General features: G+C 54.3%; 3 protein-coding genes across 4 annotated transcripts; 1 reads left to right on the top strand and 2 right to left on the bottom strand.

The window, feature by feature from the left end:
* Window positions 1–726: 726 nt before the first annotated feature.
* HNRNPUL2 (heterogeneous nuclear ribonucleoprotein U like 2) lies at window positions 727–9979 on the bottom strand. The gene is made up of 14 exons (XM_043971136.1): window positions 9295–9979; window positions 6476–6611; window positions 6159–6235; window positions 5811–5950; window positions 5467–5557; window positions 5252–5364; window positions 4813–5076; window positions 4499–4621; window positions 4230–4358; window positions 3878–4046; window positions 2433–2633; window positions 1578–1651; window positions 1249–1356; window positions 727–1169 (listed from the first exon to the last, which is right to left on the bottom strand). The coding sequence occupies exons 1-14, from the start codon at window positions 9947–9949 to the stop codon at window positions 1098–1100; spliced, it is 2352 nt and encodes a 783-aa protein (XP_043827071.1). The 5' UTR covers window positions 9950–9979; the 3' UTR covers window positions 727–1097.
* A 381-nt stretch (window positions 9980–10360) lies between these two features.
* Window positions 10361–21025, top strand: TTC9C (tetratricopeptide repeat domain 9C). The gene is made up of 3 exons (XM_043973212.1): window positions 10361–11820; window positions 18525–18707; window positions 19672–21025. Exons 1-3 carry the CDS (start codon window positions 11583–11585, stop codon window positions 19764–19766), a joined length of 516 nt encoding a protein of 171 aa, XP_043829147.1. The 5' UTR covers window positions 10361–11582; the 3' UTR covers window positions 19767–21025.
* Window positions 21026–23981: 2956 nt separating this feature from the next.
* On the bottom strand, window positions 23982–26454 carry ZBTB3 (zinc finger and BTB domain containing 3). Of its 2 annotated transcripts, none has more exons than XM_043973529.1 (2): window positions 26381–26454; window positions 23982–25914 (listed from the first exon to the last, which is right to left on the bottom strand). In XM_043973529.1, exon 2 carries the CDS (start codon window positions 25885–25887, stop codon window positions 24439–24441), a length of 1449 nt encoding a protein of 482 aa, XP_043829464.1. In that variant the 5' UTR covers window positions 25888–25914; window positions 26381–26454; the 3' UTR covers window positions 23982–24438. The 2 variants fall into 2 exon arrangements, with proteins under 2 accessions (XP_043829464.1, XP_043829465.1); XM_043973530.1 differs by having other exon boundaries at window positions 26385–26396.
* Window positions 26455–26841: the final 387 nt, after the last annotated feature.

Below are 26841 nucleotides of genomic sequence, written 5' to 3'. Positions count from 1 at the left end.
GGCGCTCAGGAGACGAGTGGGAATGAGGCCAGCCAGCCCAGGCCACCTCTGAGGAGATACTGAGCAGGAAGGGAGAACCCAAGGGCAACGGTCCCAGACCCAGAGTCTAGGGGGAGGCCCTTCCTCACCACCCCCGACAGTCATATGCTATGTCTCCAACAGCTTGATCCCATTTGGTAAAGAACCAAGAGAAAATAGAGGCTTTGACAATAAACGGAGGCCGACTGAACTCTCACACATGCCCGCGAGTGCCTTTCCTCCTCCTGGCAGGCCCTTGCCTGCATAGAGCCTTTTTTTATCCACCCCACCCAAGACCCCTTCCTGGGTCCAATGTTTATCACAGTGGGGGAGGATGGCCCTTTGCACACGATCCAACCCATACGAGAATCCTGCTGCATTTGTTTGTGAAACCCTGAGAAATGTCCCCCCTCCCATGACTCAAGAAGGTGGACACTGCACAGGGGTGCCTTCAGGGGGCACCCCTGGCATGGCCCTGGAAGACAGGGATGGGCACTGGCTGAGCTACCACAGCATTCCCACTCACCAAGCTTTCAGCAAAGGTCACTGACAGGCGTAAACCAAAGGACTGCTCCAGACCCAAGCAGTCCTGGCGATCCCACACAATGGTCGCCCAAAGGCCAGTGGCACAAGGACAAGAGGCCGGGGAAACAGCCCACCAGACCAGATGTCCCGAGAGGGAAAGTTCAGTAAAGAAAGGACAAGTGGTTAGGGGTGTGGATGATCAATCAGAGCCAATTGTTTATTTCCACCGCCCCTGTCCCCAGTCCCAGCCCTCGGGACCTCTCCCCTGCCTCGCTGCCAGCCCAGCTGCCTCAGGATGTCACAAGTCAGGGTTACACAGTGCCTGGCCAGTCCCATTCACTGCAGGGACAGGCCAGGCATTCCTAGGGCTGGATTATGCGCAAAGGTTTTTGATTACAAATGTCTAACTAGGTTTGAAATGTTTTATAGAATAAGACAATATTCTTTTCAACAAACTTTAAAAAAATGTAGAGTTTTGCTTGGTTTGCCTTCTCCCCCTCCTCGGCACCCCCTCCTGCCCTCCCCCCAGGCCAGCAGGCGCCAGGGCTGGGCCTTCACCGATAGCCTTGGTAGCCGTAATAGTTCCTGTAGTAGCGGTCTCGGTCCTGATAGTAGTAGTTCTGCCACTGGAAGAGAGTGGGGATAGCCCAGTGACCCGAGGCCAGCCCCTGAGGCACCCCCCCCCCATCTCTCCCTTCCACTCACCTCCCGGTCATACTGTCTGTAGTAATCCCGGTATCGGTTGTAGTCATAGTCCCGGCCGTAGAAACGGTCATAGTCCCCTCTGTATCGGGCATAGAAGTTGCGGTAACCCTGGTGACAAGGACAGAGGGAGGGGCATGGCTCAGGAGGACTCTCGAGCATCCAGCACCTGGGCCATGTCCCAACAAGGCCCTCCCAAGCCAACAGAACTCCAGTCGGCACACATTAAGCACCGACTGTATGTGGCCACTGTGCTAGCCCTGCCCTCAAGGAGCTTCCAATCTAGTCCACAGTCCTGCCAGGAGGAGGAGCCGGAGCAGAGCTACACTCACCCCTCTGCTTCCAGACTGCCCCCAGTACTGCTGCCCATAGGCCCGGTTGTTGTAGCCCCGGCGCTGCCCGCCGACTGCAAGAGAAATGGAGAACAGCTCTCAGACAGCTGCCGGGGGCAGCAGAAGGAAAAGAGCTGGAGCCCCAACAGGGTCCAAGGGGAACCTGTGCCTGTTGCCCAGCTAACTCCAGGCCAGCCACAGTCTGAAGACCCCACCCAAGAGCAGAGAAGGGTTATCCCCTTGCTCAGGAAGCTCCTCCGTAAGTTCTGCCAACTTTGTGATGAGGACACCACAGGGACTGAGAAAGGTGGGCTCAGCCCCCTCATTCCTAGGGTGAAGGATGTAAAAACAGCAGCAATCAGAGCCTCCTCAGCAGGCTGGCAAGCCAGGACAGTATGGGCCCGTCCCAGCTCAGCTACTGTCGCCGAGCTTTTGTATCCTCAGACCATGACTGCCCAGCCTCAGTTTCACAGAATGACACTTCATGACATACAGACTGGTCACAACCGACTGAGCAGCAGAACCAAGGCTCAGCCCATGAGACAAGCTCCCATCACACCAGACTAGCCTGGGGGGAACACATGAAAACAAGGCCAGCCTGAGGGCCAGAGTCCAGAGACAGCCCCTTTCCCTGAAGCCTCCACACACAAGGAGAAGGCTCCAAGGGCAAGGGGTCTCCAGAGGGATGACAGAGTATTAAGCAAGCGGCCTTCAAAGGCACAGGAGAGAAGAGGACCGGCCCCACAATGGTCAGCCGTCCTAGGAAGTGGAGGCAGAGAGAGGCCAGTAGACTACCCCTTCTTCCTTCCTGGCCAGGATGCGATTGCCCTCCCACTGGCAGCGGCCCCCACTCACCAGATCCTTGGCCACGACTTCGGCTCTGCCGGTTGCGCTTGTTACGATTGTTGCGGCGGTTTGTGCGCTTCTCAGAAGGGGGCAGCAGCTTCCTCGCCTCCTCTTTGTATTTGGTGACCAGAGGCTGGGCCTCCTCCTTCTCCAGTTCCCCAAAGGTCACCTCCTCCATATAGTCACATTTTTCAGGCAGAGAGAAATTGGCTATGAATTTTTTAAAAAAGGGGGGTGGGGAAGCTTAGAGTAGAATAGATGATCCAGGGCCCTTTCTCTTCCTCTTGAAAATGCCAAAACAAAAGGAATCGATCCCCTATCACTTGCCTCGCTGACACCTGTAACACTACCCCCCAACTTTACACAGATAAACTTTATCGATGGCTGACCCTAAATGTGGGTTAGCCAAGTTGAAGGTTCTCTGCAAACAGAACAAGACATTAAACCCCATCTGCAAAATAAGGAATTGGACTCAACCCCAAGGGTCTAGCTCCAGCCGCTAGGAGGCCATGACTTCCATGCCTGTGAGCATAAACTGAACAAAGGCTGCCCGTACACCCAGAAAGGGCAGTGACTCTGACCGTAGCCAACTCACATGCTAGAAAGCAAAGCAAACTCTTCCAAGAAGTTGGAGAAATTCAAGTAGCCACATACAAAGCCATTCACTGATCCAATGAGATTTAGGTCATGGGGGGAGGGGAGTGTGGGGGTTGCCTCTGGCACCCCCTTGTAGGGGTGGGGGACACCAATTTTTTTTTAGGCCAATTCCCTGTCTCCTAGTCAATTTCTTGAGCAAGGAGACCAGGAATCCCTCTAAGAAAAACAGAGCCCCTGTGGCCTCTGCCATGGTACTGCTCCAGGGACAAAGGCGACGGGTCTTTAGGGGGGGAAGCCCTAAAATAACCAACCACCCATCTAGTTAGCAGATGGGTGTCCCATTACACTGTGTACCCAGCTGCTCAATCGTTTTATTCAGACAACAACCAGAATGCCTAAGGGACCAGAAATGACCCTACGCACGAAGCTCTCTGGCTCCAAGCCCACTTCCAAAGCAAGAGGGAGAGACGCTCACCCTCCCTGCAGCTGGGAGAGAAGGCCCCGTACACCTGTCTCTGGTGGCTTCCCTCCTGCATGCCCAGAGCAGACCCGGCACTAAGGACGGGGCTGACGCACTCAGCAGGCAAGAGCACTGAGGGCCAGCCGAGATGATAGGATTCAGGGCACCCTGTGACAACACCCTTTTTTCTGCACCTATTTGCATCAAACCTTGCCAGCCAGAGCTATAGCTTGCTTCAACGATCGCCATCCATTAATCTCATCCCCACACCCGACAGGGCCTCACTGGCTGCAGCCTCATTCTCATCCACCCAACAGAAGCTCCCTTCAGTTCAAAGAGCAGGTTTCTAGGGTTCCTCAAGCCGCTGAGGAGGAGGAAGCTAACCAGGGATGCGCACCTTTCATCTCCAGCATCACAGTCTCCGGCACGTCGTCTCCCTCCACCTCCTTCCTCAGCTCCAGCCTTTTCTTCCAGTCCTCTTCATTGGGGACGATCACCACCACTTTTCGAGAGAAGGTCTTAAAGAGGAGCAGTTTCCGCCGCTGGCCAGAGTTGTAGACGTTACACTGGGGACAGGAGAGCACAAAGGTGCACCTGCTTTACCCTGGGGCCCTCGGGCAGCCGCGGCTCGGTCTTGGTCACATTAGACGAGGGACTCAAAGCCCTGCCCCTCTCTCTGTGTCCCAAACATGTGGGGCCCAAGAAGGCTGGAGCCTCGACTGCAGGGCAAGTGCTTGTGGGAGAGCTACCTGGTCCAGGATGATGTTTCTTTTTGTCCTCGAAGCCACCTGGACCAGCTTGCTAAGGCACTGGGAGGCTTGCTGCACTAAAAGGTCCCGGCTCTTGGGGTCCATCTCTGGCTCCTCAGGCCCCTTCATCTGAGAGGGAGATAAACAGCAAATGCCACAGCCCTTCTGGCCTGCTGCAGCTCCTAGGGGGTCCCTCTCCAAGCCTGGAGACAAGCCTGCCAAGGATGACAAGTGTCCCAGGGCCTTGAGCACAGGGTTCCCCTGCTTACCCGCATCTGATTGAGCACAGTCTCAGCTCCCAGAACGTTGTATCTTTTCTCAGGGTTATCTTGTGCATGTTTCAATGCCCACTGGGTCTTTCCTGACCCGGGTAGTCCCACCATCAGTAATACCTGCAGAGCAACAGGGAGGGAATCATTCCACGGGTGTAGTGGAGCCCAAACACTGACCCGACACCCACACCCAGACACACCCAGACTCCCCCCCACGTCCCAGACATACCCACATTCAGCCCATACACACACACACACACTCTCTCTCTCTCTCTCTCTCTCTCGGGGAGCGCTGGGAGGCATGCCCAGACCTCGCACTCCTCCATGCTCTTGGGGGGCAGTGCAACGCGAAGGCGCTCCTCCACGGGCACAGCATGGATGAACACAAATTCCTCCGGAGGGGGGAAGAAAGGTTCCTCCTTCTGACCAAAGTTGAGCTCCACCACACAGTTCTTGCAGAGGACGTGAGGCAGGAGGGCCCGACCCTTCAAGGACTGCTTGCTGACCCGGAAAGCCACCCCCAAACCATCTCCGTTTTTGGAGAAGGAGAGCTCCATCTCCTCGCTCTCGAAATTCTGTAACGAGCAAGGACAAGCACCACAGCAGAGCTGGAGCCGCCGCCAGCGTTTGAGCACAAGGAGGAGAACGTGCTCGCGTAGCTGAATTCTCCCTCGGCCAAAGTGCTGGCCAGTCAGGAGGAGGGCCGCTGCCCAGCGCCCTTCCATCACTGGACTGCTCTCTGAAACTTACAGCGAAGCAGCCAATGACATCACTTTCCCCAAAGGCCTGGCCATACTCCTCAAACTGCCCATTTTCTGCCTTTAGCCCCCGGCCATCGAAGCCATAAGAAAATTCATCTTCACCTAGAACAGAGGAGCAGAGTTACCCCCGAAAAGCCCCTCCCCTCCGACTGCCCACAGGACCCCTGCTCCAGGTGCCAGCGAAAGGGGACAAAGGGATTTTACCCAGTTGTGGGCGGGAGAAGTCCACAGACCATCCAACTCGCAGAAGGGACGCCTCGGCGCAGCCCTCTTTCAGCGGCAGATTCTGAGTCACCTGCCCAGACCAGAAAGGGAAGCCTTGGTCACGAGGCCAACCCCACACACAGCCTCAGCAGCCCTGGCCCTGAGGCCCGGCTCCTTCTGAGGGATGAGCTGCCGCTGCCCACAAGCCTGGGCACTAGGGGGCGCTGGATGGGGGGGGGGAGGAGACTGGGCCCTTGGCCTTGCTAATTCTCCCAGAAGGGCTAGAGGCCTCTCACTGGCAAGGGAAGAGGAGGAGGAAGGACCCCCAAGAGCGGCCACCCCACCTTGGCCTCAAAACAGACTTTCCCCTTCGTCACTCCATATGTGCTCCTCGCTCCAGACCAAAGGGTGGGAAATTTCTCCGAGAAAAGTGGCTGGCCCCCATAGCGGTCCTTGCTCACTTGGAAATGGAGATCCGAGGTATCTGTTGGGAAGGGAGAGATGGCGTCAGCCCAGTGGGAGCCTCTAATCACCAGAACACACCCGATTACATGGGGAAGAGATGCAACAACAGCCTGGAAAGCTATGCTCCCAAGCAGCTCTGTGCCTCGACAACAGGTTCACTTGTAAAACCAGAGGGAAGGTAGGAGGTCTCCTGGTTGACACCTCCACCTCTTCTGTCTCCTACATACACGTGTCTAGGTTCACAAGGGTCGGATCCTCTTCTTCATCTCTGGCCTCTTCTTCAGGGGGTGGTGGAGACTTTGAGCTGCGCATAAAAGAAAAAAAACCACAGATTGGACCAACCACGTCCACTTCTCTGATCAAGATTTGTATGAGCCTGCAAACTTCCAGGCGAGAGCAAGTGTCATCCCAGACAAGGAAGGAGGGGGCCAATGAACCCAATTCAAAGGAAGCACTTAACATCTAACTACTTCAATGAACAGCAGCGAGGTCCATCAGAGCCAGAGCAGGGATGCCAGGCAATTAAAGGAGAGCTTGCTCTTACCGACTGTGATAAGCCTCTTCTCGAAACTCATAGTAAGCCCGGCCATGCTCTTCCTTCTCATCTCGCTGTCTTTTGACCCCACGACGCTCTCCGTTGGAACCAGTAGGTTTCAACTTCTCACTGTCCTCATCATCTCCTACAGAAAGGAAAGAAAATTAACAATTTTCTGAGAAGAAAACAGTCTCTCAAACCAACCTCCCACCTCTCAGAATGGCAGGAGAGTGAGTATTCCTAGGGCTTCCCCAACCAAGGAAGCCTCGTTGGTCTTGTCCAGAATTTTATCTGTTCGGATGTTAGCAACTGATAATAAAACTTAGAGAATTCCCATGTTTCTTTTCCTTACTCATCTGCTCAAATTAGCCCAGACAAGGACATTTCAAATATATGACAATGAGAAATGCCCAGAAAGGTTAAGGGTTCAGGCGATTGGTTTGGGATTCCAGCTAGACAAGTTAGCTCTAAGGCTTACATTCACTGACAAATTGGTCTCAATGAAATAGAAAATCCCTTCCCCCAATTTCAAAACGTGTGGCCACAGCTTCCCTACAAATAGCAGATGGATTCAGGTGCATGAGACAAGGCTATATTTTTTTTTTTTTTTTTTTTTTTTTTTTTTTTTTTTTTTTTTAGTGAGGCAATTGGGGTTAAGTGACTTGCCCAGGGTCACACAGCTAGTAAGTGTTAAGTGTCTGGGGCCGGATTTGAACTCAGGTACTCCTGAGTCCAGGGCCGGTGCTCTATCCACTGTGCCACCTAGCTGCCCCAAGGCTATATTTTTATCATGGTTTTTTAGTGCAAGCTTCGAGGGCAAAGCCTAAGTGGCAGACCCATAAATAACCCTGCAGAATGGGTGCACACAGTTCAGGGCAGGAAGATGTTTTTCTGTTCTTAGCACCCAATTATTGATAAACTGGATCTTTTACAAAGTCACAAGCCCGAAGATACATGATTTGGAAGAGAGAGATTCCCATTTGTGCTCTGTTAATTGGAGTGTAGCTACCTGAGCCTTCCTATGACTGACAGGAGCTAAATGATTCCTTCATATTCAGGGCCACTGAATATTAAGCAACTGTGCTGTATCTTTTGTTCACTTGTCTATTTCCAGTGCCTGGGAGATAGGTTACAAATAGAAGATACTTAATTGACCCATCTAAAGGGACCTGTTAGTGTTTATTTAGAAAGGCCCCATGTAATAATAACCATCTAGATTCCTGCCTTATGAAAGAGCTGATCCTGACTCAAAGAGGTATTCAAAAACCCACTTTCCAAAGGCCCATTTGGAGACAACTCCTAGACCCTGCCTTTACTATGACAGATGTTTATGCATCCAACCAATCATTTTGACAGTAAAAAGTCATTGAGGGGCAGCTAGGTGGCGCAGTGGATAGAGCACCGGACCTGAGTTCAAATCCAGCCTCAGACACTTAGCACTTACTAGCTGTATGACCCTGGGCAAGTCATTTAACCCCAAATGCCTCACCGGGAAAAAAAAAAAGTCATTGATTCCCTGGGGCAGTTTAACTAATCCCACAAGTTGGCCACCTCAATCAGTTCCATTTCCAAGAGCTTCATTTAAAAGAAAGATTCACCCATGTAAACCTCCACAAACAGCCCATCTGGTATCTCAATAAAAATGTTCACATTTGAACAGAAGGGAGGCAAAGTAAAGCCCAGTGTCAGTAACATTAAGTAGCCTACCTCAGATCAATTAAGCCTGTCTGTCCCATTGGTTAACTATTAAACCTGATACCCCATCAAAAGAAGCAAGGCAGAGGCTGCCACTGCCCCAGTTGCTATGGGTTTCCTGACTGCCCAGATGCCAGGCTTAGCAGAGACTTGGGGGTAAGCTAGTCAGGGAAACCCCATTTTACTGGATGAGCCTCCCCTCCCAGGAGCTCCAGGAGGCTGGGTACTCCACAGGTGGCCAGGCAGTTCCAGGAGAGTGGCATCCATCCCGGGGGGACAGGGGGGCCCACAAAGGCCAAACCGGCCCCTGCAATAACCCTCCTTGAGAGATCACTGTCTTGGAGGCCATCTCTCCACACCTGGAGCAGGGCTCCTGGAAGTTCGCCGACACCCACACCCCATCCATAGAACTGCTCCTGTTCAGTCTATTGAATTACAGGAGACCCAGAGCGGGCCAGAGCTTGCCCATCAAATTGCAGAATGCAGTAAAAATGGCAGGGAAACAGGTAGGAAAGAGGAAGAGACTTGTCCAGTAAAATCACAAATTATTAAGATGACACCCCCACGTCCCCCGTTCCCCCTCCCTCCCCCCGCCAAAAAACCCCTAGTCCCTCTTTTTGCATTAGGGAAAATCAAGGCTGATAGAAGCTCCGCCCCCCACCCCAAATGAGACCAAAACCCATCCTTCCGCTGACTCTTTAACGAGAAAGAAAAAATAAAAGGGAAGGGGGAGCTTAGAGACGATTTAGCACAACCCCCAGTGTAACTGGCGAGAACAGGAAGAGACACCGAAGCCCACCTAGCCCAGCGCCCTCCCCACCTTTGACAGCAGAAGAAAGAGGTGCGACCTTGCAAGCCCACCCAGCCCAGCGCCCCCCTTTCCAAACGAATAAATCGAGGCCCTGAGCAGTAGTGCGATCTTGCAAGCCCACCCCTCTTTTGCAGCAAAGGAAACAGTTCCACGTTCGGGGTGCGACCTTGCAAACCCACCCAGCCCAGCGCCCCCCTTTTATGGCAAAAGAAAGAGGCCCACGTTCGGGGTGCGACCTTGCAAGCCCAGCGCCCCCCCCCTCTTTACAGCAAGGGAAACCGAGGCCGGCGCGCGGACTAACCGCCGGCCGGCCGATGCTCACCCGGTTCGTCGTCGTTGCCGGGCTTGGAGGCGGGGGCCGGGTCGCGCTGGCCGCCCGGGGCCGAGGCCGCCTCGGCCTCGGGCTCGGCGTCCTCGTCGCCCTGGCCTTGGCCGGGCTGCGGCGGCGCCGGAGGCTCCGGAGGCTGCGGGGAGGGCGCTGCCATGGCCGGCGCCGGGGACAGCGGGGCGGCTGCGGGCGGCCCGGGCTGCGCGGAGGCCCGGCCCGGCGGCTGGGGCTGGGGCTGGGACGCGGCGGCGACGGGGGGCGGATCCTCGGCCTCGTCCTCGTCCTCCAGCAGCAGCAGCGCCGCCGCCGCGTCCTCCTCGGCCGCCCCCGCCCCCCGCTCCCCCTCCTCCCGCTCCTCCTCCGCGGCCGCCGCCGCCGCCGCGTCCTCGTCCTCGTCCTCGTCCTCGTCCGCGGCGTCGGCGTCCTCGTCCGCCTCGTCGCCGCCCGGGCTCCGCACGGCCACCGCTGCCGCCCCCGGCCGCCCGGGCCGCGCCGCCGCCGCCGTCCCGCCCGCCTCGTCCTCCAGCATCTCGGCGTCCAGCGCCTCCTGCAGCCGCTGCGCCAGGTCCACCTTGAGGCCGCGCGAGTCCAGGCCCCGCCGCTGCAGCTCCGACCGCAGCTCGGTCACTTTCAGCCGCTTCACCTCCATCGCCGCCGCCGCCGCCTCCGCCTCCCTCCCTCCTCCCGCCGCCTCCTCCCTCCTCCTCCTCCTCCTCCCCCCCTTACACCCCCCCGCGAACCGTCGGCCCGGTCCCAGCGCGCAGGCGCAGGGCCTGCCGCCGCCTTGGCCGGCCGCCTCCCGCGCGCCGGGGCCGCTGTCCACTTGCGCACGTGCGCCCGGAAAGCTGGGTGCCCGTGTCCCGACGCGGCGGACTCCCGGCCGAAGCCCATCCTAGCCGCGCCCCCACCTCTTTTTTCTCTCTCCGGGCCTAGCCCGGGGCTGCCGAGGGGATTCTTTTTCCACCCCGCCCCTCTGCCCCCCCCCCCTCCGAACCACGCGCGTACGGGGATAGGCTGGCCTCCGCTCTTCCCGCCCCCTTTTCCCTCTTCTCCAATCACTGCAAAGGGGTCTGTCTCGATTTGTTTGGGTCTTGTTTTTATTGCGGCACTCCGACACCGGAGCGGGAGCCGAACCGGTTTCTACGCCGGGGCTGCGGCCCTTTCGCACCCCGCACCTCCTGAGCTTCTCTACACCAGGGAGAAGCCCCGGCAGCCCCTTCCTTCCCGTTGGCATGCACGCAGCCCTGTGGCAGCAGAAACTTGCCGTGAGGAAGAGTGGGGGCGGAGAAAGGATCGCTTTCTAGCCACAAAGCCAGTATGCGGTGCTGGGGTCCACAGAACACCCCGCCTCACCCGGAATCTCCGGGCCGGCCACACGCCTGCTGGGTTTCCCCTATCTCCCGCCCCAGTCCCCACTTATTGGGCGGCTCGAATCACCCAGTCTTCGCTCCCATTGGGCAGCCGACACCGTCGGGGTTTCTTTTTTTCTCTGATTGGGTGACTCAGACGGGGATGGCTAGCGAATTGGTCCGCACGGAGCGCCGACCCGAGGAGGGGGCGGGGCCCTCGGCCTTTGGCTCCTGGCGCGCGTACACCGGTCCGGAGCCGTGAGGTGATTGGGCGGCGGGAGCGCGCGCGGAGTCGCTCGGTGATCGGGCCCTCTCTAGGATCCCCGCGGTCTGCGAGGCGGGAGACGGCATCGAGGCCGGGACTCGGTTGTCGAGTGTGGGGTCCCACGGGAGCCCCGACGCCGCGATTGCGGCCCAGCCCAGTTCCGAATCTGGGCGCCGGTGTCCAGGTTCCGCGTCTCCGGACAGACGGTGAGGCTAAGCAGAGGCGCGGCGGGGCTCCGTGAACGTGGGCGCGAAGCCATCCCACGCGCACAGCCGCAAGACGCGCTCGGGACCAGTGGTCCCAGGAGTGGAGTCCGCCCCGCCTGGAGGGCCCGGTCCGGCCTGAAACCCAACCAGAGGGGTGGGGGTGGGGTGCGGGGATCTGGGTGCAGAGCCGGTCTCGCGTGCTCGCGCCCCGGAGCCCCCATCTTGGCCCGACTCGGGGCCCCTCCCGAGGTTCTCGGAGGAAGCCCTGGTTGTTGAGGCCCCCCAAGGCAGGGTCGGGCAGCCGAGGGCCAGCTCGCGGTGCCCAAGGGCGTCTTTTCAGCCTCCTCCCGAGGGGCGGAGGGGCGGCGGCATCCGTGGCTCCGGCGGCATCCGTGGCTCCGGCGGCATCCGTGGCTCCGGCGGCATCAGCACCACCCTCGGCATCTGCATCGGCCCCGAGCCATGGAGAGGAGGCTCCGGGAGGCGCAGCAGTTCAAAGAAGAGGGGAACCAGCGCTACCGGGAAGGGCGCTACCGGGACGCCGTGAGCAGGTACCACCGGGCGTTGCTTCAGCTTCGGGGCCTCGACCCGAGCCTGCCTTCCCCGCTGCCGCCCCTGGGAGCCCGAGGCCCGGTGCTGACGACGGAGCAACAGAAGGTGCTGGAGCGCACGCAGACCGACTGCTACAACAACCTGGCCGGTGAGAGCCTTCCCTCGAAAACCCCGATCCGGCCCCAAAGATGGAACTGCTACTCAGCGAGTGACCTTTAGGCGGTCATTCCTCTTCTTGTCGGGCCTTGATCGCCGGGTTAAAAGAAGCTCCTGTTGTGGTTTTAAATGGGGAGGGGGGGATAGGCTGGGATGGGCGAGTTTTGGGGTGGGAGGTTTTCTCTCCCTTTCCTCAGACAGCCTAGACAACTGTGACCTGGAAAAGCGGTTTAGGCAATCCCCATCATCCAACCCACATTTTCAGATCGAAGACTGAACAGATAGTGGAGTTAATGTGTGGGATTATTTTAGGGGGCAGCTAGGTGGCTCAGGAGATAAAGCGCCGGCCCTGGATTGAGGAGGACCTAAGTTCAAATTCAGCCTCAGACACTTGACACTAGCTGTGTGACCCTGGGCAAGTCACTTAACCCTCATTGTCCTCCCCCCCCCCCATTTATTTTGCCAGAACTCATTCTCTTAGGCTAGTTCATTCTAGACTAGCTAAAATAGATCCATTGTTCATTAAATTGAGTTAAAACTGGTCCAGAATGATGCCATCGAGATGTTGAGAAAATTTTCACCTGGTAAAACTACTAACCCAGTAACTTCCTGACCCGGAGAAGAGGGAGTGGGGAGGGCTTGACCACGTGGTCAGCTCTCCTCCTGATGAGTGTGGACGCCTCCCTAGCTGCATGGTGAGGGCCGGCTGTGAGGCTGCTGAGAGGTTAGCAGAAGTATCCAGACCAGTAAAATGAGACGTAAGAGGATCCGGTGCAGAGTTCCCATGGCACTTAAGGTATGAAAGGGGAAACTGCCCTGGATCTGGAGTAGAGAATAAACTAGAATTCTTCCCTCACAAACTCCCCTCCCCTGCAGAAGTAACAGTGTAGTTAAGAGTTGAGTTGACCCTGGTGATTTGGGATTGATGAATAAGAGCATAACTTGCTTCCCTTCTGGTTCATTTAGCACCGGAAGGCTGCCGTGGAGTCTACACCTGTCGTTTCATCGGTGTCAGGGTCTTTAGCTCCCCAAACCTATGCAGATACTGAGCATCTTGGGCTCTTAGAGATTACCTCGGGACACTAGGAACTCACTTGAGCAGAGTTGCAGTGACCCAACCCAGGATTCCTGGTTCCTGAGGCCAGTCTTAATCCGTTACACCATCTGACTTCTTCACTGCCCTGCATACTTTAACGTAACAATCATACATAGTGCCGCAGTATAAAGAAGTTCTATAATTCGAGTTCTGAGGAACTAAAAAGTATTAAAAGCTCAGGAAATAAGATGTATCCAAAAAGGAGAAAAGAATCGGGGGATATTTAGCCTAAAAGATAAGGGGGAATGGTACCCAGGCTCCAAAGATAGAAATTGTTCTATAGCAGATTGGACTGTCTCATCCTCTACTTCCTATTCAATACATATTGAAGGTACTTGAATTTGGCAAATATTTACCGAGCTAGAATTACCCTGTGACCAGTATTGTCCCTGGGGGTGGGGGTGAGGGTGAGGGGTAGTTGTGGTCCCACCCTTCAAGGCAGTTAGGATCCAGTTGTAGAGGTGCCTGTGGGATCAGGAAGGGATTGGGCAGCCAGGCCCTTCCTTCTATTAAAGAGGAAGGCCCAGGAGGCCAAATGACCAGTCCCACGAGGCAGAGAGCCCTACCCAGGGCTTCCTGCTGTCCGTTAGGCCATGAACCTTTGTGCTGAGTGATACTAGCAGTGTTAGGGTTAGTTCAGAAGAGCAGAGATGATTGGTATGGTCGGGGAAGACTGCATTGAGCTGGGCCTTGAGGAATGGGCCATTTGGATAGGCAGAGGAGGTGGCTGGGAGCTGAGGAAGCAGCAGAAGCAAGGCCTCTGGGGAGGGACTTGGGGGAGGACGCTACACATACATTGGCATGATGCCAGAGCCTTGAGAAGAAAGGCTAGAAGGGTAGGTGGCCGAGATAGTTGTAACGAAGCTGAGCTTGAAAAACCGAAGAAAGAAAGGGGCTCAAATGGCCTCCCAAATGATGGAGGTCAAGTGTCGAGAGACCTGGAAACAGCAGCTACTTCGCAGGAAAGTCAGCAGATCCTGAGACCTCTTCCTTTTTAAAATGGGAAAGTGCCCGTTGTATTCGACAAGGAGGCCTGACCCCATGCTGATGTCTGTCACGGTCCCTTTTTCTGCCCTTGCCCAGTCCACGCCTCCTTAGGCAGCCCATGTCCTCCACTCCTGGGAGCTGACTCACTGATGGCAGACTTGATCGGGACATTGCACCAGCTTTAGCTCTACTGCAGTCACTCAGTCTACGACCATTTGTTTGTTGTGGTTTTTTTGTTTTGTTTTGTGGGGCAGTGAGGGTTAAGTGACTTGCCCAGGGTCACACAGCTAGTAAATGTTAAGTGTCTGAGGTCAGATTTGAACCAGGTCCTCCTGAATCCAGGACCTGTGCTTTATCCACTGTGCCTCCTAGCTGTCCCCAGTCTACTACCATTTACCCAAGCACCTACCTTGGTGCTGGGCACAGAGCCCCTGCCCTCAAGGAACTCCCTCCCAGTCCAGTGGGGGAGGCAACAAGCAACAACCAGGTGTAAACAAGACATAGACAGACAGGATCAATCAGGATGGCCTCAGAGGGCTCTGAGGTTAAGGAGGACTTCTTGTGGGAGGTAGGACTGTGACTGAGACCCAAAAGAAGCCAGGATGTGGGGATGAGAAGGGAGAGCAACCCCAGCATGGGAGAGGGCCAGCAGGCCTGTGCGGCGGCAGAAGGAAAGGGGATGTGGAGGGAAAGACTAGAGAAGCCAACCTGCAGGATTGTGTATTGGATCCTGGATGTAATAGGGAGCCACTGCAGTTTATTGGATGGGAGAGGGGAGAGAGATGGTGAGACCTGTTTTAGGAAGATCAGTTTGGCAGCTGGGAGGGTGGATTGGCTGCATTGGGGAGAGACTTGAGGCAGGGAGACCTATCGGCAGGTTAGAGTCCAGGTAAGAGGTGATAAGGGCCTGCACCAGAGTGGGGGCAGTGTCTCAGGAGAAAGGGAGGGCGTATGAGAGATGTTAAGAAGATAGAAACCATATTTGACAAATGACTGGCTATGGAGGAGTGATGGGGAGTCAAGGATGCCCAAGTTGTAAGCTTGTGGGACTGAGAATGGTGTTGCCCTCAACAGCAATATGGAAGTTAAGAGGGGAGGGTTTGGGGGAAAGGGAACGAGCTGTGTTTTGGACATGTTGAGATGAAGCTATCTCCTGGGCATACATTTGGAGATGTGAAACAGGAGGTCAGCAGAGAAGTTGGTAGGTTTGAGAATCATTTGCATCAAGATTGTCAGGAAGTCCGTGGGGGCCAGTGAGATCCCCAAGTGAGGGAGTATAGAGGGAGAAGACAGGGTCCAGGAGCTCCCAGCTACCCCGAAGCAGGATCTCCAGGTGTATTTGTTTTGGTTTTTTGGTTTTTGCAGGGCAATGGGGGTTAAGTGACTTGCCCAGAGTCACAGGTACTCCTGAATCCAGGGCCGGTGCTTTAACCACTGGGCCATCTAGCTGCCCCCAGGTGTATTTGTTTTTTTTTTTTTTTTTTTTTTTTTATTTTTTTTATTTTTTTTTTCTTTTTTCTTTTTTTTTTTTTGAGATATTTTATTTTTTCCGTTACATGTAAAGATAGTTCTCAACTTTTGTTTATACATGCTTTACAATTTCAGATTTTTCTCCCTCCCTCCCTCCCCCTCCCTCCCCCCTCCCCTAGACAGCAGGTAATCTGATATAGGTTATATCTATATATATCTATACATATACATATAGATATATATATACACACACATATATATACACATAATAACATTAATCCTATTTCTGCATTAATCCTGTTACAAGAGAAAGAATCAGAGCAGTGATGCAAAACCTCAAAATAGAAAAAAAAAAACAACAGCACCCAAAACAAAAGAAATAATATGGTTCAATCAGCATCTATACTCCACAGTTCTTTCTTTCTTTTTTTTTCTTGGATTTGGAGATCCTCTTCTATCATGAGTTCCCTGGAACTCTTCTGTACCATTGCATTGGTGAGAAGAATATAGTCCATCACAGTAGGTCAACACTCAATGTTGATGATACTGTGTACAATGTTCTTCTGGTTCTGCTCATCTCACTCATCATCAGCTCACGTAAGACCCTCCAGGTTTCTCTGAACTCTTCCTGCTCATCATTTCTTACAGCACAATAGTATTCCATTGTATTCATATACCACAACTTGTCCAGCCATTCCCCAATTGATGGGCACCCCCTCAACTTCCAATTCCTTGCTACCACGTAAAGAGCAGCTATAAATATTTTTGTACATGTGGGTCCCTTTCCCCCTTCCATGATTTCTTTGGGCAAAAGACCTAAAAGTGGGATTGCTGGGTCAAAGGGTATGCACAGCTTTATCGCCCTTTGGGCATAATTCCAAATTGCTCTCCAGAATGGCTGGATCAGCTCACAGCTCCACCAACAATGCATTAGTGTTCCAATTTTCCCACAGCCTCTCCAACATTTATTATCTTCCTTTTTTGTCATTTTAGCCAATCTGATAGGTGTCAGGTGGTACCTCAGAGTTGTTTTAATTTGCATCTCTCTAATCATTAGAGATTTAGAGCATTTTTTCATATGGGAATAGATAGCTTTGGTTTCTTCATCAGAAAACTGCCTGTTCATATCCTTTGACCATTTCTCAATTGGGGAATGACTTGGATTCTTATAAATTTGATTTAATTCCCTATATATTTTAGAGATGAGGCCTTTATCAGAAGCACTGGCCTCAAAAATTGTTTCCCAGCTTTCTGCCTCCCTTCTAATTTTGGATGCATTGCTTCTGTTTGTACAAAAATTTTTTAATTTAATATAATCAAAATCATCCACTTTGCATTTTATAATATACTCTATCTCATGTTTGGTCAAAAACTGTTCTCCTTTCCAAAGATCTGATAGGTACACTATTCCTTTCTCTCCTAATTTACCTATGGTATCACCTCTTATGTCTAAATCATGTATCCATTTTGACCTTATTTTAGTATAAGGTGTAAGATGTTGGTCTAAGCCTAATTTCTGCCATACTATCTTCCAGTTTTCCCAGCAGTTTTTGTCAAATACTGAGTTCCTATCCCAGAAGCTGGAGTCTTTGGGTTTATCAAACACTACATTACTAGTGTCATTTACTACTGCATTTCCTGAGCCTAGCCTATTCCATTGATCTACCACTCTATTTTTTAGCCAGTACCAGATAGTTTTGATGACTGCCGCTTTATAGTAAAGCTCCAGGTTTGGTACCGCTCCCCAGGTGTATTTGTAAAACCCTCTAGTCATGATTCCCACCTTTGGAGGACCCTCAGTACTTTTCTGGGGCTTCTACAGACGTCAGTTATTTTATATCTACAACCTGTAAGGCACTCATTGGGAAACGGGTTGAGACTCAGCAAATCCAGGACTTGTTCTATAGTCTCATGGTCCGTCCTTTGTTATGATACATTAGTGAACAGTCCTCCTAGTGCTGCTGCAGAGACCTGTCTGGAGAGCCCTTTTTCTCCCTTGCTTTTTCAGCAAGGCCAGGAAGAAACCGTTGGCCCAGATGCTTTGTGATTTGACTATCTGGACCAGTCTTCATATCGCAAGGGGGAAGGTGGTAAGAAGACCAACCCTCCCGGGGTGCCAAGATGACTTTTCACTCAGCTCTTTGATACATTGATCCTGTGCTTCCCCAATAAATGGCTTTTAAGAAAGGCAGCAGGGGCAGCTAGGTGGCCCAGTGGATAGAGCACCAGCCCTGGAGTCAGGAGGACCTGAGTTCAAGTCTGGCCTCAGACACTTGACAACTTACTAGCTGTGTGATCCTGGGCAAATCACTTAACCCCAATTGCCTCACCCCCCAAAAAAAAGAAAAAGAAAAGAAAGGCAGCAGATGGTTCCCCCTTCCTTTGCAGTTCCAGCAGAAGTGGTACCTTGTGAAAGAACCTGACAGTTGTGTGATCAGATTTGTGTTGGGATGGTCACACTAAGAGAGTACCAGGCCAGGGCTCAATTAGGGAATGCAAAAGTCAAGAACCATTGCTTGGAGGAGACAACATTTCCACTGAACCATTTGATTAAAATGTTTGTGCACACAACACTGTAGTAGAGGCTGAGGGCCAGTGTCAAAAGTGGGAAATCTGACCTAGCCTGACCTCGTGTCCTAAGGATTCTCGAAAACCCCCCAGCTGCTAGTCACCATTGGGAGAGAGATTTCCCTGGTCTGTTTTTCATTCCATGCCCCCAGCCCCCACAGGAAAAAAGCACAGGTGTTAGGCTTTGTTTTTGTTGTTCAGTCACTCAGTTGAGTCTGACTCTTTGTGACTCCATTTGGGGTTTTCTTGGCAGAAATACTGGAGTGGTTTGCCATTTCCTTCTCTGGCTCATTTTACAGAGAAAGAAACTGAGGCAAACAGGTTAAGTGACTTGCCCAGGGTCACAGAGCAAGGAAGTATCTGAGGCCAGATTTGAACCTCAGGTCTTCCTGAGTCCAGGCCCAGGCCTCTATCCACTGAACCACCCAGCTGTCTTTACTGTTCTTGAGCAGACACTTAATATTGTCAGATTGATTGCTTTGGCATTAAAGTCTTCTGTTTAACCTAAGTAAGCCAGCATTGTCCAAGAAGAATTCGCCAAATGCCCTTCTTCCTGTTTTCTTTGGTGCACTCAGCCTGTCTCCTTCAGATGGAACCAGTGAACTATGACCGTGTGAGAGAATACAGTCAGAAGGTCTTGGAGCGCCAGCCTTCCAATGCCAAGGCCCTGTACCGGGCAGGAGTGGCCTCCTTCCATCTGCAGGACTATGACCAGGCCCGACGCTACCTTCAGGCAGCCACTGACCGCCAGCCAAAAGGTGAGGCAGAGGCAGTTGGGCTTGGGGAAGAGTTAGTCATTCTTGCTAAAATGGTGTTAAGAGGGTTAAATTGTTTCAGGGTCCTAGAGGCCCTGACTTGGGGGAACCTGCATTCCCAAGGATGGGTCAGTTCGTCCAGCCCATTGTGCTTACCACTCGAATTTCCCATCTGCCTTAGGGATGACCTAGAAAGAGGGCCGCCTTCCAAACATCCGGCTCCTATTTCTACTGACTGGGAAGAAAATCTTTGACCTCGAGTCCTGCTTATTTCAATGGTGCAGGAAATTCTAGTCCCCAAGGAGCAGATTTCTTCTTTGCACTCTGATCTGCAGCCCAAAGTCTTTGAGTGGTCTTGCAGGAAAAAGAGTGACTTGACCAGGGTCACACAGCCAGGAAGGGTCAGTGACCTGAACCCAGGCCTTCTGAGCTCTAGGGTTTGCCCTTTATTTACTACACTGTCCTTCCTCCTTTTCTCTAAGAGGCCCAAAAGAAACCTGGGGGTATAATAGAACTTTGCTGGTGTCTGCTCATTGGAGAAGGCCAGTCTGAATGAAGGAAAATGCAAATTAGGGGACATTGTTCATACTCCTAAATCTGTTTCAGGTAAGGTCCCACGGAATACCTGTTTCCATGAAGCGTGAACGGTTTGTAATTAATGTGTCGCCCTGCCCATAAAGGAGGCGTCTAAGGTGTTGTACAAGCAGTTTGCCCTCTCAAATAATTAAAACATTTAGCATATGCTCTTGTTCAGCAAATCTTTTGAATCCCAAACTAAAATCCAATCCTCAAAAGAAATAACAAGACTTCCAGACCAGTGAATCCGAGGTAGGTTTTACTAGGCCCTGTGCAGTCAGAATGTCCTCTCTTAGACGGCTGTAGGAAGACAGGATTATTTTTTTAAATCTGCTCTCTCCCGCCCCGAGACTTAAATAACTTCATTCCTTTTCTGCTGCTTCTTCCCAAGATGCCAACGTCCGGCGGTACTTACAGAGGACAGAGTCAGAGCTGAGCAGCTATCACCAAAGGGAAAAACAGCTTTACACGGGCATGTTCGGTTAGTCGAAGAGACAGAGACTGGCTTTGGCCCTCAGATGCCTTTCTCCCTCCTCCTCCAGCCGGAGGCAGGGGCTTCAAGCAGAGGAAATGGGCTGGGGGTCTGCCTCCATCCCTGCACAAACCCTTCCTCTTCCACAGCCTGCATCTTCCTCTTCCTCACCATCTCTGTGTTTCTGTCCAGCATCATCGTTGTGGCCTTGTGGGGCTGTACTGTGGGAAACACCAGAACAGGCCCCAGGGTGGAGGTGGAATAAACAATCCGGATGAACCCCAGATGATGAGAAATGGATGGGGGAGCCTCAGTGGCCGGTGGGTAGTTGTAGGGAGGGCAGGTGGGAGCAACGCTGGACCAAGTCAGTGGAATGCTGTTGGACAGTTGGGGATCGTGGGTGTTTGGGCTACATTGACGTCCTTTCTGTGCCACATCTCTTTTTTTCATGGTAATCAAAATCAGAGATTAGGCCAAAATAGATTAAAATTTAAGCTTGGAATGGTTGTCTCCCCCCTTAGGTTAAACCGAGGCAATTACTCTGATGCCCTGGGCCTAATGATTGTTTTCTGATAGTGCTGTCTGAGCCCTGCTTGTTTCCTTATCACTCCTGGTTTCTGCCTCTTTCTAGCATTTATTTCTCAAGCACACCAGGTTCAGAAATGTACCACATTGGGGGCAGTTAGGTGACAGAGTGGAGAAAACACCGGCCCTGGATTCTGGAGGACCTGAGTTCAAATCCGGCCTCAGACACTTGACACGGATTAGCTGTGTGACCCTGGGCAAGTCACTTAATCCTCATTGCCCTTAGAGCCACAAAGTGACCACAGTGCTGGCCTCTACTGAAAATGCATGAAAGCAGGATCAGCCCATCCAAGGACTATTAAAAACAGCATTGTCCGTCTGCCTGATAGTCCCTGTATGGGGGGGGGAGGGGGCCAATGAGGGTTAAGTGACTTGCCTAGGGTCATAGAGCTAGTGTCAAGTGTCTGAGGCCGGATTTGAACTCAGGTCCTCCTGAATCCAGGGCCCATGCTTTATCCACTGCACCACCTAGCTGCCCCCTTAGTCCCTGTATCTTTCAAGTGCCTCTCTCCCTCCAAGGTACCCAAGTACTTGAATGACAAAGAGTGGAAGAGAATTCCTCATCACTCTGGCCCTGGCCAGAGTGGCATAGAGAAGGGGCTGGGCTGGCCGTCCTGGGATTCTCTAATCCAGGGGCCATTAGCCTTTAAAAAAAATAAGTGATTGAATACAGTTTCTTTCCTTTGTACTCCTGTGTGTTTTGTGCATTTCAGGCAGTTATCCCAGGTCAGTGGTTGGGCTTTAAAACCACCTGTTAACCGGGGGTACCATGTGAAGCCAGGACAAAGAGCCGTGTGTGTGTTGGGAAGGCTCTTCTGGCTCCCAGGGGCATCATCTCTCCTAGGACCCAGTGCACACTCATCTGATAGACACAGTCCTTGGAAAGGCCGCACTTCTAGCAGGCCCCTGTGCTCCTGCTGCCAGCTGAGCCCCTGTTGGGAAGCAAGGCTGGTCCTCAGCTCGCTCTAGTCTTGGCTTGAGCTCTGCCGGCGGCGGCCTGAGATCCCCAAAACACTTCCATACTATGAAACAGTCAAGAAATAAATTCCAGAAAACCTGCCCCATTTGGGTCCACTGTCTCCATTAGCAGTAACACCCCCTTCTTCCAACTAGTCCCTTCCTCTTCCGTATGTCATCAAGAGGACACCGGCTCATACAGGCCACAAAAATATGGTTTCCCTACAAAGGGACGTGCGGGGGGAAGAGAAAAGGAAAGTGAGTCTAGATATTTCTTTTTAGATTGGCTGGATATGGGAATTAATACTTAACTCAGTGGCTAGCCTTATTGATAGTGTCTTTTCTCTTGGTGTTTTTAAAATTTTGTAGACAAAACAACCACCTCTTATCTGATTCACAGATAAAGGAAATTCACATATAATGTTGTGACTAATCACAGAATTTAGAGGTACAAATAGCCTTAGACACTGCGTAGTCCAAGTCCCTTCTACAGAAGAGGAAACAGGCCTGGAAGGTGGGTGGTGTTTGCCCGAGTTAAAATGGGCATCAAACAGCAGGGCCAGGGTCCGAACCCAAGTGAGTATTTGGACGACTCCTTCCCCACACTGCTTCTCCTTCATTCAGGGATACTGAGAAGTAACAAACTTAGCCTATCTTTTTTTTTTTTTTTGGCCTGTCTTCTAATGGAGATATTGGTGTCATCAGAATGGCTAGAAGGGGGGCCAGCAGGTGGAGAAGGAAGCACAGGAATCATGTGGCCTGTTTAGGATGACCCAGAAAATGAAGCTGGTGGGCAGGAAGGCTGCCCGCCCAAGGCTGAGAGGTCAGGATTCCCACGGCCTACCTAGGGGATGTGGAGCACCTGATGAGAACATGAGAAAAAAGGAGAAGTTAGCTAAGCTGAATGAAGCGAGAGGCACCAGGAGGTCATTTATTTCCACAGAGATTAGTGGAGGGGCCCTTGTAGAGCAAGAAGCTTAATCAGATGTGAAAGACCCTCGGCAAGAAAGAGATGCTTGGTGAGCATCTGCCAGGAGATTCCACTCACATAAATGGCCTTTGATATTGCAATTCCATCGGAGCTAGTGCTAGTGTGCTGAGCTGAAGGGCAGAGGAAAGGAGGGTGTTAGAAACACGGGCATTCTGAGCCTTTCCCTTCTTCGACAAGACCCCAGAAAGACAGTGAGCTCTTGGAACTCGTGACACAATCGCTCCAAAAAACATCCAAATAACGCCATAGGAAAATGCTTGGAGCACACAAAACCCCAGAAATTGCTCCGTGCCAAGTCCCACTGTATCTTGGGTTGGAACATGAATCCGGACTTAAGCCTATTAGGAATTTCCAAAATGAAAATTAGGTTAGTAAAGGCATGGAATGTAATGCTTTGATCAAGATAAGGAAGATTTTGGCTCAACCCAAAGTCCCTTTTAGTCATTAGGACTGTCCAAAAATAGAATGGTAAACCTTGTAAAGTTCTGAGTGGCTCAACAATCATAGGATTACAGCTGGAGGGCTGGAAGGAAAACAACCCTGCCCCTCCCCCCCATTTTACAAAGGAGGAAACTGAGGCACAGCGGTTTGCCCAGAGCCACAGAGCAGGTTGGTGTCACAAGTGAAATCTGAGCCCAGAGCCCAAGACTCCCAAATCCAGGCCCTGCCTGTGGCTCATCCCATTGTTTAAACTGGTCAGACGTCTCCCTGCGCCCGGCAGAGGAGCGGACTTCAAAAGCTCTAAGGTGCCCCAATTCCTGACTCCAGGACTTCCAGATCCCTGAGTGGGGATGCTTAAGATTTGTGCAGAAAGCTTAAAATTTGGCATTGAGCACCTCCCAAACGTGGTCCATCCTGACTGCCCTCTCCCCCCCCCCCCCCCGTACAGATTTGACCCAGAGTAAAAAGTGAGCAGACCAACATTTGGGCCCCTGCCCATCCCCCCCAGCAAGAAACCCTCCAGGTCACCAGAGGTAGACAGAGAACTTCAGGAAGCTCACGAAGCTCACTCTCTAGATGGGAAGGGGGTCCCAGAGGCTGCCCGTCCCCCTGGAGGCAGAGGGCTAAGGGAGCTGGCTTTGACAAAGCCCAAGGGGCTCTGGGGAGGTCCGAGAAGTGTTCCCTCCTCAGCCTGGTGGGGAACCTCAACAAGCAGCCAAGAAAGGAGAGAGTGGGCACAGGCCAGCAGAGTTCCCTCCCCCCAGAGCCAGAAGGGCCTCTGCTCATGGGGCATGTTCCTTTGTTTCCTCCCGCATTTCCTAGTTCCCTTCTGTGACCAGATCCCAGCTCTTGCCATGGAGTGCCTTATGAACCTGCTGTTAGCACCCTGGCTTCAGCAGCAGCCAACACCCCTCCTAGGCTGCATCCAAGGGTTAGCAGGCTATGCGCCAGAGTCCTGGAGCCCTAAACTGACTTGTCCCAAATTCAGGGTGGCCAACCACAAGGCCCTGGAGCCTCCCCACAAGCTCTGTCTACAGCACAGACAAGCAGTGCCCACAAACTCCTGTGCACTCATGGAAATCAGTCCCTCGTTCCTTTATCAATAGAAAAACTCACCTTCCCTCCCATTATCCCTCACCAGCAACTTGACCTCCCCTCCACCCCCTCCTCCCTCAGGTCAGATTCTGGGAAGGTGCAGAGGAATCAACATGAGCAGGCCTCCAATCTGTCAGGAGGGTAAAAAACCAGCCAAGAGCACTTCATGGAGAGGGTTTCACTTCCACCTTTATGACCCAGGCAATAAAACAGTACTTGGAGTGGCAGGTGACAATCTCAGGGGGACTCTAGGCCACGGGGTTGGGAAAATGATCTACCTGGAGAGGAGCTAAGGAACTGGGCCTCTGTCCCTCTAAAACCCAGGGAGGGGGCAGGGAGAGGGACACAAGGCCCTGCACTAGCTGGCTCCTCGGCTCTGGACTACCAAGCTAGGCAGGATAGCGCCAATGCTGTCCTTTCACCTCTGGCTGAACAAGGACAGGACAGCAGCCAGACCCCACACCCATCTGACCCAGCAGCATGGGATTGACCCCCCCAGCCTTCCCTCTTCTCAGGGAGGTCTCCACTGCCCCCAAAGTCCCAGGGACCAAGTCCGGGGGTCTCGGGGCGCCCCCCACCGTGGCCCAGGCTGAAGTCGGAGAGGGGGGTGGGCACACCTAGGAGGGGGCAGCTTCAGGGTCAGGCTTGCTTCGTTTGGCCAGGTCCTCATTGTGGGCCTTGCGGATGTGGCGGTACAAGTCTCCCGACTGCGTATAGCTGCGCAGACAGTAGCGGCACTCATAGGGCCGCTCCCGGGTATGCACAGTCGCATGGCGCCTCAGCGTGTAGGAGCAGGAGAAGGTCTTGCCACACGTCTTGCACGTTGGGACATCCTCAGTGAAAACCCCAAAGCTCCCGGAGGCCACTTCGTACTCTGGAGGCAAGTAGAGAGATTCATGCAGGCCACTGTGTGTGGGTGGAGGTGGAGTCACCAGCCCGGGAGGGTAGTGCCCTGGGCCGGCTAACAGGTGGTAGGGAAGGTGAGCGTCAGGGGCCAGGAAGTGGTCTGCCGGCCCAGCCTCCTCCAGCCCCGGGGCCCCCGGGGCCCCCGAAGCCCCCGCCTCCTCAAATGCTTCAGGGGGGGCATAGCGGCTCCGACAAGCTGCTCCTCCGGGTGGGAAGAGTCCCTCTGGGGCCTGGGGCCTCTCCTCTGGCCCCTCTGGCTCCTCATCAGAGATCACTATGGCCTCCACCTTCACCTGCACAGGCTCAGCCTCCCCTGGGGCCGGGGCCGGGGCCTGGGCCAGCGCTGGTGCTGGGGCGGGTGGAGGCGGGTAGAAGCCCTCCACTGGCCCACTAGGTCCTCGTGGGCCCCCTAGCCCCATGTTCTCAGGACCCACTTCCAGGGACCCTGCGGGTTCCACGGGGGCAGCCCCGAGACTAGGGGAAAAATAGCTGGCAGGCACCGTTTCCGTGGAGCTACTGGGGCTGGAAAGGGAGCCTTCTGCCCCTGGCGCGTCCATGCCAGGCTGGGTGGTGTCTGCCCCCTCGGGCCCCGGGGGCTCATCTGCGTGGGGGCCCGCGGGCAGGGCAGGGGCCGGGGCGGGCCCCTTCCACTGGTCTTGGTCCCTCCAGCTGGGCGTCTCGGGAGGTGGAAGCCCCTGCACGAGGCCGCGGGAGGTGCTGGGCAGGGGCTCCGGGGTGGCCGGCCTTGCCCGGGGCTCCTCCTCCTTCTTGGTGCTGTCGGCCTCCGCCAGGGCCCGGGCCTGCAGCCGCCGCTTGCAGACCTTGACGATGTCATTCATGTGCAAGTAGCTGGCGGCGGCCAGCACGTCCTCCACGGGCGTGTCCCCGCGCAGGGCCAGCTGGCCGGCGTACATGAAGTCCAGCAGCAGCCCGAAGGCGGGCGCCGTGACGATCTCGTTGTGGATGCAGACCAGGTCGCGCTTGTCCAGGTCCCGCTCCTTGTAGAAGAGCTGGAAGAAGGGGCTGCACGAAGCCAGCACGGCCCGGTGCGCCTGGAAGGGCGTGCTGCCCACCAGCACCGTGCAGTCGCACAGGAAGCCCTGCGAGCGCTGCTCCCGGAGGCTCTGCAGCAGCTGCTCGCTGTGCCCGGGGAACTCCATGGAACCTGGCCGAGAGGCCCCGGGGCCCTGGGGAGAGATGGAAGCGACAGGCCGTGAGGGCAGAGGCACCCCACCGGCTGCCGGGCCGCCATGTCGAGGCCCCCGGTGGAGCGCAACCAGAGGGCAGAGCCCGGGCCCTGGCCGGTGGCCCGGGGATCAGCTCACACACCCCCCCCAAAGCTCCGCCCACTCCCCCACCAGGACGGCCCCAGAAGCCACTCCCCTCTGGGCCCGCCCCCTGCTGGGGACAACCACGCTCCGGAAACCCGGCTCCCCGGAAGTCCCGCCCCCCCGCGGGGCCCCTCACTCCTCGGCAGCGCCCACCCCGGAGCCCCCCGCCTCCCCGATCGGGAGTCCTCTGTGCTCCCGGACCCTTCCCCCGAGGCGCTCCTCCACCCCAGCCCAGGAGATCCCCAGGGCCCCTTCCTTTCGCATCCCGGTGGGAATGGGGAGTCCCGGGGGTGAGAACGAGCAGAAGAAACTGATCCCTCACCCACCACCGAGCAACGGCCTGGAGAACCCCTCCCCCTTCCCCGCCTCTCTCGTTGCTATAGGTCGAGGTTCGCTCCTCCTCGGTTCAGATTGGTCGGCACGCCCCCGCCCTCGCGGCGGCTGTGGCCTCCAGATGGGCGCGAGGCTACATCGCTCACGCTTACCCGTCACCTGATTGCCCCCAACCCGCTGTCATTTCTCCGCTTCCTCATCCCGCCCCGTTTCGTCTGAGCGTCCGCTGATTGGCGGAGGGAGCATGCCGCTCCAGCCGCCCGGGTCCTCCTGTGGGGGACAGGGCTGGGCAAAGGCTCATAACCCGTGGGGTGGGGCCTGCGTGGAGCCGCACTACACGCCCCCCGCGGCTTACAGCTTTTTCTGCTCCTCCCCACAAGTTTCTAGAAACAGGACCTACTTCTCTTTCCGTGGGGCCGGTGTTTCTCCCTCCCAGAGTGGTGGGAGGGC

The sequence above is a fragment of the Dromiciops gliroides genome, chromosome 6, assembly GCF_019393635.1.
Source record: "Dromiciops gliroides isolate mDroGli1 chromosome 6, mDroGli1.pri, whole genome shotgun sequence".
Lineage (NCBI taxonomy): Eukaryota > Metazoa > Chordata > Mammalia > Microbiotheria > Microbiotheriidae > Dromiciops > Dromiciops gliroides.
This window is presented reverse-complemented; position numbering and strand designations above follow the sequence as displayed.

What these genes read in the sequence shown, in the direction of transcription:
- HNRNPUL2 (XM_043971136.1), bottom strand. Translation starts at nt 9,949, where the DNA reads ATGGAGGTGAAGCGGCTGAAAGTGACCGAGCTGCGGTCGGAGCTGCAG. An exon ending in GAAGAGGCTTATCACAGTCG is followed by an intron (nt 6,236 to 6,475) that starts GTAAGAGCAAGC and finishes TTTTATGCGCAG; the next exon opens with CTCAAAGTCTCCACCACCCC. An exon ending in AAGTCTGTTTTGAGGCCAAG is followed by an intron (nt 5,558 to 5,810) that starts GTGGGGTGGCCG and finishes TGGTCTGGGCAG; the next exon opens with GTGACTCAGAATCTGCCGCT.
- TTC9C (XM_043973212.1), top strand. Translation starts at nt 11,583, where the DNA reads ATGGAGAGGAGGCTCCGGGAGGCGCAGCAGTTCAAAGAAGAGGGGAAC. An exon ending in CTGCTACAACAACCTGGCCG is followed by an intron (nt 11,821 to 18,524) that starts GTGAGAGCCTTC and finishes TGGTGCACTCAG; the next exon opens with CCTGTCTCCTTCAGATGGAA. An exon ending in CACTGACCGCCAGCCAAAAG is followed by an intron (nt 18,708 to 19,671) that starts GTGAGGCAGAGG and finishes CTTCTTCCCAAG; the next exon opens with ATGCCAACGTCCGGCGGTAC.
- ZBTB3 (XM_043973529.1), bottom strand. Translation starts at nt 25,887, where the DNA reads ATGGAGTTCCCCGGGCACAGCGAGCAGCTGCTGCAGAGCCTCCGGGAG.